The sequence below is a fragment of the Parasteatoda tepidariorum genome, chromosome 2 (genome assembly GCF_982258835.1).
Source record: "Parasteatoda tepidariorum strain Cologne lab strain chromosome 2, Ptep-v5.0, whole genome shotgun sequence".
NCBI lineage: Eukaryota > Metazoa > Arthropoda > Arachnida > Araneae > Theridiidae > Parasteatoda > Parasteatoda tepidariorum.
Window position 1 is genome coordinate 36,651,981 of NC_141756.1, and position 16,340 is coordinate 36,668,320.

A 16,340-nucleotide genomic window follows, 5' to 3' on the forward strand; every position below is an offset into this window, starting at 1 on the left:
TATTTATTAAATGAAATTATGCGGTAAATAAATGATGAAAATTTGCCTACCTTTCACTAATTCTATGGCTGGAGATATGCTGCGTTATTTCTGATGCGATGCGTGGTCAGTCCAATAATGAATGCGGGTTTTTTATTGTAAATTTGCGATATACTGGATCTTTATCCTCCTGATCGTTCGGACCAGTGATTGGCCGATAGCTTGCGGGTGTATAAAATCAAACGTGGACTGTAAACTATTTATTTTGCGGGTGCGCTGGTAGCGCTGCGGAGCGTGTATGCTCTTTGGTTGTTTTACATTAACTGGCTCTTGGCTGATAACAATGACGCCAAGAAGCCAACTGGCGTAGCAACATACCGGCTTCAACATAAACTTCGTTAATAAAACGCATATCTCTCCCACTTTAAATATGAAGCATCATTTTTATATTTCTTATTGAGCCTGCTTTATATTATAATTCATATTATAATATCTTATTATTATTATATACTATTTCACATTATAGTTTCTTCTTACTATTATATACTATTTTATATTATAATTTCTTATTGAGCCTACATCAACTAGGGTTATTAAAATTAAAATATAGAACAGCATGTTCTTATAAATTGTTTGATTTGAAACTTTTACTTTCACTCAACTCCTGCCTTTTCTTATCCTTTTCATTGCTTAGTTTACTTCAGCAGTTAGCTGTCCAGGCTGAAAAAAAAAATTCATTTGTAAATTTGTATCATTATTTGTATAAATTTGTATTAATCATTTGTACGTTAAAGCGTAAATGCTTATGAATTCATTCGCTTAGTTTTTTCGTTTTCTGCCGACACGAAAATAAATTTCATTGGTTCTTTGACAATACCTACACGCAAGAGTCGTGGTGGCTCAGGGGGTAGAGCACTCACCCCCCAATGAGGTGAACCGGTTTCGAATCCTACCGTAGGCTGGTCGTACCGACCACAGTGCTGACATAAAATATCCTCAGTGATAGACAGATCATGGGTTTGAATCCCCTTGCCGTCAGTCAAATCGTGGAAGATTGTCGTGGTTTTCCTTGTGGTGTCGAAAATGCGGGTTAGTTCCATCAAAGAAGTCCCCCACGAAAGCAAATTTCATCCAATGCTTAATCCCGGAGTTCCCTAGTCTTCTAGATTGGGTTCAAAATTATTACAAGGCTATGGATTTAAACATAAATATTCGTAAGCTTAAAATCGGTTCGGCTGCTCAACGACAGTTATAGAATAAAATTAAATAGTTGAGATTACATACACATAAGTGCTTTATAAAAGCAGATTCTCCATAAGTGGAATATATTTTCAAAACTTATTTTAGCATCTTTTTTAAGAAAATACAAATTTCAAGTTTTTCTGTATTTTAGCACAAACAGAAGAGAGATTACCCTTAAAAATCTTCTTCAGACAGAAAATGGATTCTACTTCCACCATCAAATGCATTACACCGTAATAGCATGCAAATTTGCTGCACTTTTATCAAGCGGTAAAGTTACACACAATCTTATCTCTACTTAATCAAGTCTTAACTTAATATAATCTTAACTTAAACCATCTTAAATTTGATTACACGATATTACGGTTCAACTAGAATGATAAAAAGTTTGATTTGAATTACTAAAGCTGCAAAATGTGTGCATTCATGATATTATGGTTTAGGTAACGATACAATTGTTCACCCTTAATTTTCTGAGAGTGTGTACAAAGAGATGCAATTTATTTTGCAAATTTCAAATTTTAATAGAGTTTAAAACTATTTAAGATGTTCGAATTAGAGAAGGGGTGGAAGAATTAGAATATTTGAATACAGTTGTGTCACGTAATTAGCTTAGTTACCATTAAAAATTATATGTTGTAAAAGATAATTTTAAAAGGTGACCTATGGGATCGTCAAAGGCGGCTAGCAACTTTATTAATATTTTAAAAATAATTATAACCTAAAAATTCAAATATTAGAATCTATAAAAGACCTTTATTTATTATAACGAAGCAAAAAGTATGCAAAAGTATTGATTAGTTGGAAAAACTACATTCACATGATTCTCCGTAGGGTAAAAATGGTGAAAATAGAATCCTTTTTCTATCTGAAGAAGACCCTTTAAAGAAATCATTCAGAAATTGTGATATATACTTGGTGTCATTTTGACAATTCGATCGCGAACCACGACGACACTTGGTCAACAACGGGATGAAAGAGAAAACACGAAGAGAGGATCGCGAATCTCATCTAGCTCCTCCCACTCTTCGCACGGATCATTTGCTCTTGGTACTCCAGGGAAGCATCTTGACGCTTCTCTCACCAGACAAAGAGGTGACACCGTGGAGAAAGTGTTTCCATTTTCAGCCAAGATGAAAGTTGGCGAAATTCTTTAGAATTAATACGATTTTTTTGAATAACGAATTCAAGGTCTATTATGTCGAGCTGGAATTGGACGGATTATGTCACGTGCATATCATGGAGTGATCTACAGGTAAATTGTTTTTTAATAAATAAGTAATTCAAAAAATGTTCTTTAAATAATTTATTTGATAGCTTATTTTATTTTTTTTTAAAAAAAGAGGAAGCTGACCTTGAAGCTTTAAAATACTAGACACTTTTGGCGACCATCTGCTCCACTTTACTAAATGCGCAGAATTTCAAGCTTGTTGAAATTTATAATCGTTTAGCCAAAATTCAAAACAATTAATAAGATTTAACTCATATTGTATTAGTGACAGTGGTTTCTTACCTCTTATTCATGTTTAAACTTTCAGTCCTGACACTTTTTGGAAGGATTTTAAATTAAATTTGCCAAAAATGAGTATCGTAGGATAATTAGGATTTTGTTTTTCGGTACTACGTGTATTAAATTAAAAAAAAAATATGTGTTAATAGCGCGCTTTTGAAGGATACAAAAAGAGAACAAAAAATCGAACCTTTATTAAAATTAAACTCTGAACTTAACTGCAACTATGGATAACGTGTTTTTGAAAATCAATGACTGTTATTTTCAATGATTTATTTTTTCCAGAACAAATATTTTTACTACTATGGACTTCTTAGAATATATCAGGAGTAAAATATAGATCTAATATATAATACACAATAATACATTTTAAAGTAGTAAATGAATGAATAATTTAGCATTATGATGCCTTCGAAGAACAAAAGAATAGCATAATGAAACAAACAATTATTTACTTTAAAGAGTTAAAATCAATCTGTAGACTTATTTTAAATATTTAATTGATAATTAAAAATGATTTCGCAGTGGTTCGATCGTTAATACACGGTCCCCAGCATATCACCGAAGTTAAGCATCACTAGCTGCTGTCAGTGTGCTGGTGGGTGACCACTTGGTCTGCGTAGGGACCGAGGGTGTTCGGTATGGGTCATAGTTAAACTGTTCTACCGTAAGGTGCTCGACTTCGCGTGCAGGTCGTCAGGCTACCGAAGCAGGGGTGCCCCCCCCCTTGCAGAGGATCAAAATTGTGATGGCATGTCTTCAGATCAGCCTCAAGGATGTTTCCCAGACAGTCGACAATAGCCCATTGTGCAGCTCTAGTGCTACATAAATGAACTACAAATACAACAACAATAATTAAAATTAACTTTTGCTTGCTTACTGCTTTATTTTAAATTTTTTAAGCCTTTTGTAAGAGTTATAACCTTATAGCCTTATTGCTGTATGAATTTCAAATTTACGGTTATTACCTGGAAAAACTGGAGGAGATATGACATCCCTGCACAACCCATTCTTAACGGTCATTGTATATTGTAAAATATTACTGTATTATCGTAAACTGCCTTATTATATACTTTAAAAAAGGATTTCTTAAATTTAAACAAAAATGTGTCAAAATTGCTTCGAAATAAATAATAGTCAAATTTAAAAACTCCATGTATTCAAAATTGAAACATCATATATTAAATTTTGAGCAAATGCATTGTCTAAAAAGGTAACCGGAGGTGGAAATGTGTGAGCGAAATATTCATTATCACCTAGCAGTATTCGAACCATGGACCTCCAGATTCGAAGTAGGATGCTCTAACCACAATAGCTGTATATCCCAGTCTTGAGCAAGATAGGAAGGTTTAAGTAGTGGCAGCATCAATGGCATATAATTACATCCATTCTATTCGCTAAAAAGTTTTTAAGATATAGCGGAATAAGTAAAAAAGGAAATTAAAATTACCAATCTCCTGACTAAGCTTCTGGAACCATATTTTACAAATTGTACCTTTGTACCATATAAATCAGAAATTAGTATAAAAAATAATTTTTAATAGTTATTTGTGATTTTTAATACTTTAATTAATAATGGCTGAAAAATTATTTATAGTAAGGTATACAATTGATAATATCATTCTAACGAATGTAATTTTAAATGACAAAATTCAAACACGAACATTGAAATAGCTTATGAGTTGTCAAATTTTAAGAAAGCTGAACATATAAAACTTGAATTTTCGAGAACTATTCGACTAATTTTGATCGAATTTTGTATTTTGTCATACAAAATTACATTTTTTAAAATAATATAAACAATTGTAAACCTTCTTCTTCAAAAAATTTGTTAACCATTGATTAATGAAATATTAAAAAATAGTAAATAATTACTGAAAATTATTATTTGTACACAATTATCATGAATTTTATAATTGTGTGAAAAATTTCTTCAATAGCTTAAAAAAACTTTTGAAACATTGCGAAATAATATAAAAGTAAAATTAACATTAAGGAATCCAAACTTTCAACCTCTCTCCTGACAAACTACTACATCCATATTTTTCAGATTGCGGCTACAAACTCAAATCTTGAAAGTCAGGAATCCGAATCCGTACAAGGAAAATGTATGTTTATTCAGAGAAAGTACGTTTTTATGTCTGATTTCATAATTTAAAACAGTATCAGCACTAATTAATTAGCATATTTGAGGTCAGTCTCTCGAATCATTACGATTGAGTACTTTATATAAAAGTCCGATTATCCGAAATCAAATGCTTCTAGGGGAGTTCCGTTTTTTATTTTGCACACTGTACTATTAGTAGTATATATGTATCAAAAATATAGTACTTTTTTCAAATATAAACCATTAAATTATGTGTAGTCTCATTTGATTCAACGTGAAAAAACCCGTAAGAAACAAATCTTACCTTTTTTACCACGTTTATATCAACTTGCCTTCGTGTATGTCTGTTCGGCTGGAATTTTGTAATCGATTTTAAACTAACTTCCCGACTAGCTACAGACTTCAAATTTGGCACATAGTTCAGAATTGGATGACAATGCATGAAAATGAAGAGAAAAAAGACATACAAAGTAAAATAAAATTAAAATTAAAGAAAAATTAATATTTTCGCGATTGTCTTTTGTTGTCGATTTGATTATTTCAAATTAGTGTCATATGTCAGTTGAAAGGTTTTGTGTACAGTGAGTGAAAAATTGAGATTTTGGAAGTAAGTACAAAAATAATAATAATAATATTTTTAAAAACCACGTTTTTGTAGTGGAGAATAATAATTGGAAAACAAAAATTTGAAAAGCGAAAAACGAGGGGTGCATGAAATACATAATAGTACATATACACATGCATATACACATTTTCTTACTCATACACATGCACATTCAGATGCAATTACAGATGCAATTACAGATGTACATACACATATTCTCATGAGCACACATACTGTTACTGTTATGCAATTCATGCGCCCCACGTTTTTCGAATTTTTTCGTTTCCACGTTTCTTTTCCACGTTTTTCGTCAAATTTTTGTTTTTTACTTATTATTTCCCACTACAAAAACGTGGTTTTTAAAGATAATATTTTTATTTTCATTTTTTTATAACAAATGCGTTAATAAGTATAAATAAAAAAAATGTACTCGTTGCGGTTTGCTTTTTATTATTACTATTTCAAAATATTACTTTTTTGATATTAAACCCTTATAACTTCTAAACTATTACATAAATACAGATTAAAAATAATACATTTTACATATAAAACCTTTTAACTTATGTATAGTCTCATTCGATTCAACGTGAAAAAATACGTAAGAAACAAATCTTACTTTTTTTATATAACAATGTAAAATGCGTTAATAAGTGCAAGTAAAAAAATTTACTTGTTACGGTTTACTTTTTATTATTACTATTTCAAAATATTACTTTTTTGATATTAAACCCTTATAACTTCTAAACTATTACATAAATACAGATAAAAAATAATACATTTTACATATAAAACCTTTTAACTTATGTATAGTCTCATTCGATTCAACGTGAAAAAATACGTAAGAAACAAATCTTACTTTTTTTATATAACAATGTAAAATGCGTTAATAAGTGCAAGTAAAAAAATTTACTTGTTACGGTTTACTTTTTATTATTACTATTTCAAAATATTACTTTTTTGATATTAAACCCTTATAACTTCTAAACTATTACATAAATACAGATCAAAAATAATACATTTTACATACAAAACCTTTTAACTTATGTATAGTCTCATTCGATTCAACGTGAAAAAATACGTAAGAAACAAATCTTACTTTTTTTATATAACAATGTAAAATGCGTTAATAAGTGCAAGTAAAAAAATTTACTTGTCACGGTTTGCTTTTTATTATTACTATTTCAAAATATTACTTTTTTGATATTAAACCCTTATAACTTCTAAACTATTACATAAATACAGATGAAAAATAATACATTTTACATATAAAACCTTTTAACTTATGTATAGTCTCATTCGATTCAACGTAAAAAAATACGTAAGAAACAAATCTTACTTTTTTTATATAACAATGTAAAATGCGTTAATAAGTGCAAGTAAAAAAATTTACTTGTTACGGTTTACTTTTTATTATTACTATTTCAAAATATTACTTTTTTTGATATTAAACCCTTATAACTTCTAAACTATTACATAAATACAGATGAAAAATAATACATTTTACATATAAAACCTTTTAACTTATGTATAGTCTCATTCGATTCAACATGAAAAAATACGTAAGAAACAAATCTTACTTTTTTTATATAACAATGTAAAATGCGTTAATAAGTGCAAGTAAAAAAATTTACTTGTTACGGTTTACTTTTTACTATTACTATTTCAAAATATTACTTTTTTGATATTAAACCCTTATAACTTCTAAACTATTACATAAATACAGATAAAAAATAATACATTTTGCATATAAAACCTTTTAACTTATGTATAGTCTCATTCGATTCAACGCGAAAAAATACGTAAGAAACAAATCTTACTTTTTTTATATAACAATGTAAAATGCGTTAATAAGTACAAGTAAGAAATGTACCTGTTTATTTTTCATTATTAATATTTCAAAATATTATTTTTTTGACATGAAATCCTTACAACTCCTGCACTATTGCACACATACGCGCACACACGCATTTGACCCCGTGCCTATGCCCCTACCCTATTGGAAAAAATTCCCAGTACAAAAAATTTTATACCGGCTTATGAAACACCGGTTCCGGTATGATACTGGATCCAGTATAATACCAGTCCCAGTACCATACCGGAAAAGGTGTTTCATAAACCGGTATCAAATTGATCCCAGTATGATACTGGAACCAGTATCATACCGGAATCGGTGTTTCATAAACCAGTATCAAATTAATCCCAGTATGATACTGGAACCAGTATCATACCGGAACCGGTGTTTCATAAACCAGTATCAAATTAATCCCAGTATGATACTGGAACCAGTATCATACCGGAATTGGTGTTTCATAAACCAGTATCAAATTGATCCCAGTATGATACTGGAACCAGTATCATACCGGAACCAGTGTTTCATAAACCAGTATCAAATTGATTCCAGTATGATACTGGAACCAGTATCATACTGGAATATTATGTAATGAATAGCCAAAGTATACAAATGCCAAAAATGTAATTAGAAATATTATGTAATGAATAGTCAAAAACTGACTAAAATAAGTCAAAATCTTATTTTTTAATTTTCATATCTTTTGAAATGACAAAATAAATTTTGTTAAATAAGCCTCGGAAATGTTTGACAAATGCAAATTCATATGCACAATAAGGAGACCGTGAGAAGTGTATATATCTATAAATATAAACAATCTAATTATAAAATTATGATTTCATATAAATCAATTAACTTCGGTTTATATTTGTAATTGATAAATAAAATTAAATGCAAATAACACATATAGCATATAATGTTCGAAATGCCGCCAAAAATATTTGAAATGAATCTAATTTGACACAGTTCATTTACTTTGAAATCAGGCATTATAAAATATAATTATATAGTTATGTTACATTTTGATCAATGTACTTGCTTGCTACTATAGATTTAAATACAAACCAATTTAATTTTAGATATATTTGAAATTTAAATTATAGTCAACTTTAATCATTCAAACATAATAGTGGATAGAGTAGTAATTATAGCTACAAATGAAAGCTTAAATGACACAAGTTATTAACTAATATAAATAAAAATTTTGAATTATTTTACTCTGTCATTCTTCTATTGACATGTTTCTTAAGATTCCTTGATTTAAAGCACAATTTGATACAGTCATTTTCTATTTGAAGTATTTAATTTTTATGATAATTTACTTAATGCATAATATCTGAAAATTAAATTAGGAAAAAAAAGTTATCGCCTACAAAAATTTAATCTCAAGAGCGAATTATTTATATAACGACACATGTTCATAAATAATAAAATAAGCCCTAAATTTTAGAAAGCTTTTCTTATCTCACAATTGTTGTGAACTCAACAAGTAATAATTAATATATATACTGAATAAAAACACACAACACAATATTAAAAATTTTAAACATTGGATATGACATAATTTAAACTCTGTCTTCGATAAGATATAAGAATTACACAATTACTAAATTGATATAAAAACATTACCACAATAGCCTAAAAATTTTTTATCTTTTTATAATCAAATGTAATGAATTGTAGTTTCAATAATGTGAAGTGGCTTAAAAGCTCAATTTTCAAGTCTCTTTGGTGTCAAGCTGGTGGTTTTCTGGATCCTTCAGACGTTTCTTTAATGTAATGAACTATCTTTCTAGCTTCATCAAATAAGAGCCAGCAACAATGTCTCCATTTAGAGTTCCTAATATAAAAAAATTTTGAATAAACAGAAAGTGCAGACTAAACAGCAATTTCAAAAAATCTCATTTTTAATATTGTATGCTTTTTTTTTTAATATTATGCTTTACCCTTTTATACTAAATTTTAGATTACAGTGCTAATTTAATTAAGTTAATATTTCAGATTGCAGTTTTAATTCCATAAGACATTTTTGGCATTTTTATACTTTTTCCTAACTATTAAATTGACAGCAAGAATTATTAAACGAATACAAATAGTAAAGAATTTTTACAAGCTTTAAACTTTTCTTACATCATGTTAATAAATAAATAGGCAACGAAAAATGCTAAAAATGTCAGTTAAAGTTATATTAACTGAAAGCTTAAGTGTGTTAAGTTTTTTTTATATGATTATGATAAATTTTACCATTACACAAATAGGATGCATATATTTTTCAGCTGATATAAACTGATTAAAATTAGAAAAGCATTATACTTTAAAAAAAAAATAATAATAATAGTATTTATAGTAATTACTATTGTAATTACTATAATACATAATGTATAGTATTTTACTATTTATAGTAAAAAATAATAATAATAGTATAATAGGGTACTGTACTACATTTACTCCAAATTTTAATTAACTTTTATGCTTTTTAAAAACTCAAAAACTAGCTGTTGCAGGTGTAAATAACTTAGACAAAGATCCAGAATGCACAAAAAAACAGATTTCATACAATTCAAATTATATGCGATTCTTACAAAAATTCAAATAAAATATGTGCGTATATAAATAATGTTACGAATATTCAGGAACTGTTCAATCATACATTTAAAAAAAAAATCTATTGTGTAGTGTAACACACACAACACATACAAGAAATTAGACTCAATATTTGACCTAATATTTAAGTTCTTGAAACATTATACCATACTTTTGTTCAAAATAAGTATAACATATATTGTAAACAAAATTAAGAAGTATTAATCTGCAAGATGAGAATTATTTTGATACTAAAAGGTTGCAGAAAATTTTAAAAAAATAAGTACTAAAATTTCGAACACTGTATATGATGTTAATTTAAAGATTAGCTATTGAAACGCACAGACTGTAAATAAATAGAAGATTTTAAAAAATTTATTTATATTATGAATAAACAATTATCCAAATTATACAGAAAAATTTATACAGTAAAACAATTTTTCAGAATAATTATTAAGCATGAGAAATACAATTGCAAATACTTATTTTTCAACCACCTACTATACCAATCAATTACAAATATACTCAATTTATCAACTGTCCAATTTAAACATAGATCAAATTATAAAATTCAAGATTTGAACTGCAAAATTTTCCGTACCCTAGTAAGAAAAAAATAATGGTCTACCAAATTTTATTATTTTCGTGTAATTTGTAAGAGATTTATTTCAAATAAAGGGAAGGTAATGTCTAACATAGGTATCGCTCATACTACCCAATTTTGTTGACAACTCAAAAGAAATCACCAGCGCCCACATCACAGAAGCACATTACCAACCAACTTTTCATAGTGACTCTATGCAAAGATTAAAGTATGAATGATCTGAAGTAACTTCTTACCATTTTAATTTCAATATAATAGTTTTTAAACAGTTCAGCTCAAACTTACTCTAAAGCTTAGCATTTAAATGTATTATTAAGACAAAGAACATTAACGGGTTTAAACAAACAAAACTTGAGCGTAAAGTTAAAAATGTAACTATTCAGTGGCTGAACTCAGAAATAAATTTGCATATACTTTCTACATTCATTAAAATTAAGGAAGCATTCAGTTCTATTTATTTGTAACAACGATACGAAAACTTACAAAAATTTTCCACTACTTCAATTTATTAACAAACTGAATATCTTTAATAACACTGTATCACTTTTATGTACCAAGATATGAATATAATGAATGCAGGGCTGCCAACGAACACTGGGTAGCAGTCTGAGAGAAATTAAAACAAAAACATTAAAAAAGAGGACCACATTAAAGAGTATAATTTGCACCCATCCCAGGCAAATCTCTACTTGTCTTTTTTAAAAATAAAAATATATATAAATAAAAAATATAATTAGCAAGCTTAAAATCCTTTAGGCGTCTTGACAGTTGTAGTGGGCACAACAGATCCTGACACTGAAATATCCCCAAATGTAGATTTATAAAGGATAAAATAACCATCAAATTAAAAAAAACAATTTCAATAATAATGTGCATGTTGAATATGAAAAGAACTAGAATACATACCTCGATGGAAATTACGAGGAATTTCAGAAATCCAAATCATTTCTGAAAGAAAAAAATTTATTTAGAAATTATACAATAGTAAACAAAATATATGCAAGCTATTAAGTAGTTAATATGAAACTTTTAAGTATCAACTGCTTTATTTCTAAAATGCTATTTTAGTTTTACTGAAACTTCAGGGTACCAACAGTTAATAAAATATAATTTAAATTACATGCTTAAAATAAAATTAAACATTATAAATAACAAAATAATTTGCAATTAAAATATAATTCAAAGTTTAAAAATATTATATGCAACTTAAGAAACAATTAATTTGTTAATAACGGTGATCACATGATAATAATGAGAATTTATGTAACTAACATGTGAACAAAGTGTTTCTAATAAAGTCTCATTAAGAAATGCAGGAAAGAAAAGAAAAACATTAAAAATATTTTCTTCTTAAGCAATGGAGTTTAAGTCCTAACCCTAATGCAAGCACATGCAGTAATAATTCAAGAATAATATAATATGTCTTGATTACTTAATCTATAAATACTGCTTAAGAATACGTTTCAACATTTCTGTAACTAGAAAATATGTAAATAAAGAATATGTAAATAAAAGCAAGAAATAAAGAGAAAAATACACTTACTAAAATATAGAGCCAATCTCTCCATGATCATCCATGCCTAGGTGAAATGTAAACAAAGTTTGAAGAAATGTGATTGGCTGAAGTTCACACTAAGAACGGAACGAACTGAAAAAACTGATAAATTCGGAGTGTGGGTAGCTTTGTATGGATTTAACGAACGACTAAGATCGATGATCGCCTTTTTGCGCGATTCCCTTTCGTTTCTGCATTAATCGCTCTTTTCAATTGAATTAAATTAATTATATTGTTACAATACAAATTTATTTATTTATTTCATAAAAGTTTATTTTGTTTTAAGATTTAAACTACACATTTCGAAAACGGACTGAAATTTATAAATTTATGAAGGAGAGATTTAAGTTTGGTTAAGGTAAAAAGTTTTTATTTCTTTTTTTACCAAGTCGTTTGAAACCTAAACTAAATTATTTATTTTGCGAATTGATAAATTTGTTTCGATTAGGAGCAACATAGTTCTAGTTTAGTATAAATTCAATAAGAAATAAATAAAAATTAAAAACAACTTATAATAAAATTTAAAGTGATCGATGCAATTAATAATATTCTTTTCTCATCATGACTTTGATTAAAATAATTTTTGTAAATAAAAAAAATAAATAAAGAATAAACGAATAAAAACAAGTTTTATTGTTTAATTACTTTTATTATAAAATTACTTTAAGTTAAATAACTAGATTTTACTTAGATGACTTAGATTTTAAAATAATTAAAATGTGTAAAAATCTAATTCAAAAACTCTCTTCACTCCAAAATTATAAAATGATTTTAAGAATTTTAAATATGCATTTTTTTTAAAAATTGATGTACATAGAAAGTGTACGTTTTCACCACTCTTAATATATTAGTTAAGAGTTCTTATAAAAATCTAAGAAATTAATTATTGGAAATTAGTATATAATCAAGAAGAAAAAAAACGAAGACTTTATAAAATAATAAATTATTAAAGAAGTAAGCTAGTTTGAAAATGTCGAAACCTGTTAGATTTCCGGAAAAATATGCACATTCTAAGAATTTAAGTTAGTATATTTTAAAACTACTTCAAAATTTCCAGCATGGATACTAACTGGCTTCGAAATTTCCTTCATGTTTGAAAACTGGTATCAAAATTTCTAGTACAATATTATACTGGTTTCACACTTTCCTGTATATTTGAAATCTGGTATCAAAATTTCCAGTATGCTACATACAGGTTTTAAAATTTCTAGTGTGGCGTCATACTAGTTTTAAACTTTCCAGTATGGGGCTATACTGGTTTTAAAATTTCCAGTATGGTGCTATACTGGTTTTAAAATTTCCAGTATGGTGCCATACCAGGTTTTAAAATTTCCAGTATAGTTTCATACCAGGTTTTAAATTTCTGGTATAGTTATACTGGTTCTGGTATCATTGTTACTGGTTTTTGATACTGGTTTTGCGAATTTTTTCCAATAGGGTAAAGAGTCATTTATCGATTAATGGCTAATGATTGGATTAATAATTGGAAGACAAGACAGATAGAAAAAGGAAAAAAAATAGCAAATAGCAACAAAAAAAAAATAATAATTAAAAAAAAATCTAAACTATTACATAAGTAGAGATCAAAAATAGTACTTTTTACAAAACCCTAGCAGCTTCAGGCCTATTCGGTTTTTTGACTCATGTATCAACATGAAAAAAAAAAACCTACAAAACAGTGCCTCACTTTTTTTTATAGGAAATGTCAAATGCGTTAACTAGTACAAGCGTTAAATTGTTCTTTTTGTCATAAAACCCTTATAACTTCTAAACTATTAGTCCGATCGTTCAGGGATTGAACTCATTTATTTCGGCGTTGAAAAATACTCCAGGAAGAATGCCTCACTTACCCGTTTAGAAAAAAATCAATTCTCCCTCTAAAATCACCTTCATTTTTCTCAAAAAAGTAGGCATGCGTGTTTAAGAAAGAAAGGGAGTTTTCAGGAATCAGTTTTACAATAAAATAGCAAAGCTTTTATGGGGGGAAAATTTTGCTTTTTAAATTTTCTGAAGAAATTTCTAATTTTACTGGACTAGCTTGAAAAGGCATTCTATTTGTTTATTTATTTATGCAATTTTTTTAATTTTACTTTTTATAATTTTTATTTTAATCTTATTTTTTCTTGTGTTCAGGTTTGTGTTAATTATTGGACTATTACGATGTGTAGTACGAAACTTATATGCGTATGAGTTTTAAAGCCTTTTTTGTTAAAATTTAATTCAACTGTATTGTTAATTGTTACTTTGATTGTCATGTAACATGTAATGTAATTTTTTTGTTAAAATTATTAATTCTGAGAATTTGAATTGTTTGAACAAATAAGTTATCTTGAATTTGAAATAATAAATGTATTTAACTTATTTAACTATTTTAAAGAAAATTGAAAATTTCTATTAAAATTTCCAAGACTTTGGAATTAAATCATAGATTTCCTAAAATATGGATTTAATAATTTATATATTATAATGTTTTAGACGTATAAATAAATCTAAAAAGAAATTCAAAAGCTGAATTAGCGTTTTTAAATTCTACTGGTAAAAAAAAACAAATAATTAGTTATTAGTACATTTTTATTGGTGACTAACTGAAAAAGTTTAAAAAAAGTGGTTTAATAATTTCCAATATAACGAATAGGGGAAAAAAGAAGAGAAAAAGAATTTGCTCTATTACCAAAACAAGAAAATTTTTAATCAGCTTTTCTGTCGAAAAGGTAAATTGAATTAACTCTTAAGCTTGCTTTTCTTGTCGAAAATGGAGTAGGAAACTGTCGCAAGCACACTAATTACGTTGTGGTAATAGGATTCTACCAATTAAATTAAAGCAATTCAATTTCTTTTCTCAGGTAAGTGTTGATTAGTTTTCCAAAAAAATTTCTATGTTTCATTATGAAACTTCTCTGTCTTCTTAACGTTATGGGAAAAAATAAAATGGTTTTACAAATGGAATTGAATGTTAAACTTATGACTATAATTACAAAGTTAAAACAAAAATAACGTCTAAATACGCGAAGAATAATTTTATTATATATTGCTTAAAATAATTGGATAATGCTTAAATGATCTTAACTTTAGAAAAAAAATCGTAATTCTAAGTAAAATTAATTTTTTTAAATTAGATTTGCTCAATATTATTCTTTTAGCGCTATGTAAAATTTCATTGACGGTATCAAAATCATCGTTTTTACTGATCCACTTTCGTGTCTGTTAAAATGGAATCTCGTAATTAAAATATCTATCATATCTTGAATAGCTGGAGCACTCAAATATCTATTAGAATTCAGCGCGACAGTAGAAAACAAGTTTCACGGATTTCCTGAGTGTAAAGAAACTGTAATTTTATCGTCAAATACAATTTATTAGCTATTTAAATTTCGACCACTTTCCAATTATCAAGAGCACTCAAATCTCTACATCTAATCTCTCTAGCTCTGAACCTGATGACTGTGTAAGTTTCAATCTTTTTCTGATCGGTAGAAAAATTTACGGGCAGATTTGTATTTTTATGGTTGTCTTAGCTTTACGGTTATAAATTTAGTTTTATGGTTGGTAACTTGAACACTTTTTGCCGGTCACTGACCGTAATTTAGTGCTTAAATATACTATCAGAGCAAAAAATTGTTTTAAAATAGAAACAGAAACGAAATCAATCTATAGCATAATTGATATCATTATTATCATATTTAATAAGCAAGCGTTAATAAATCATTTAAGTTTGGACGATTTTTATGCCCAAATTTTAAAAGTAAATCATCATTATACACTGAATACAACCTCGTTAATAAAATCATGACAGTATGATAGTATCGTAGAATATCAAATTTCTTTAATCATTTATAATTAATCTGAAATAGTATCGTGAAAATTTTCCGAACGTTTCTCTAGTTTACTTTTTATACTATATATAAAAACAAATATTTTTAATTATTTCGAAACTGAAACCATGGATACTTACACATTAGTAATTTTAATCAATTATGATTTTTATAATCATATAATATTTAGAGTATAATTATAAAACTTCAAGACTTGCGTCAAGAACTTACTTTCATAGTATTTCTCGTTACTTAAATCATGGTAGGGCACCGGGATGAGTGGTCACAGGAGGTCGCTGTGACCTCCCAAACCATTCGGCAAATTTTTCTCTGCCATTCAGCATATTTACGACAAGCATATTACGAAAACACAATTTAAAATAATGAGCAACGTGACTTACTTTTTCTTTATCTTTCTAATTTACTTGTTTATAAAATTAGAAATAAATTTGTTTCCAATTTATTTGTTATTATCTAATATAACTACAATTTGAT

General features: G+C 27.5%; 1 protein-coding gene and 1 long non-coding RNA gene across 3 annotated transcripts in view; one reads left to right on the forward strand and one right to left on the reverse strand.

Moving 5' to 3' along the window:
• The first annotated feature begins 2,277 nt into the window (after positions 1 to 2,277).
• The window catches only part of LOC107436937 (somatostatin receptor type 5-like), a 38,724-nt gene continuing 24,661 nt past the window's right edge, over positions 2,278 to 16,340 (forward strand). For both annotated transcript variants that reach the window (XM_071177428.2, XM_071177429.2), the window contains exon 1: positions 2,278 to 2,476. In XM_071177428.2, the coding sequence (XP_071033529.1) occupies positions 2,420 to 2,476 (57 nt within the window). In that variant the 5' untranslated portion in view covers positions 2,278 to 2,419. The remainder of the gene's footprint in view (positions 2,477 to 16,340) is intronic.
• On the reverse strand, positions 7,960 to 12,111 carry LOC147815181 (uncharacterized). Its single transcript, XR_015430784.1, has 3 exons — positions 12,022 to 12,111; positions 11,385 to 11,426; positions 7,960 to 9,131 (listed from the first exon to the last, which is right to left on the reverse strand). It is a non-coding gene; the product is annotated as an uncharacterized LOC147815181 (long non-coding RNA).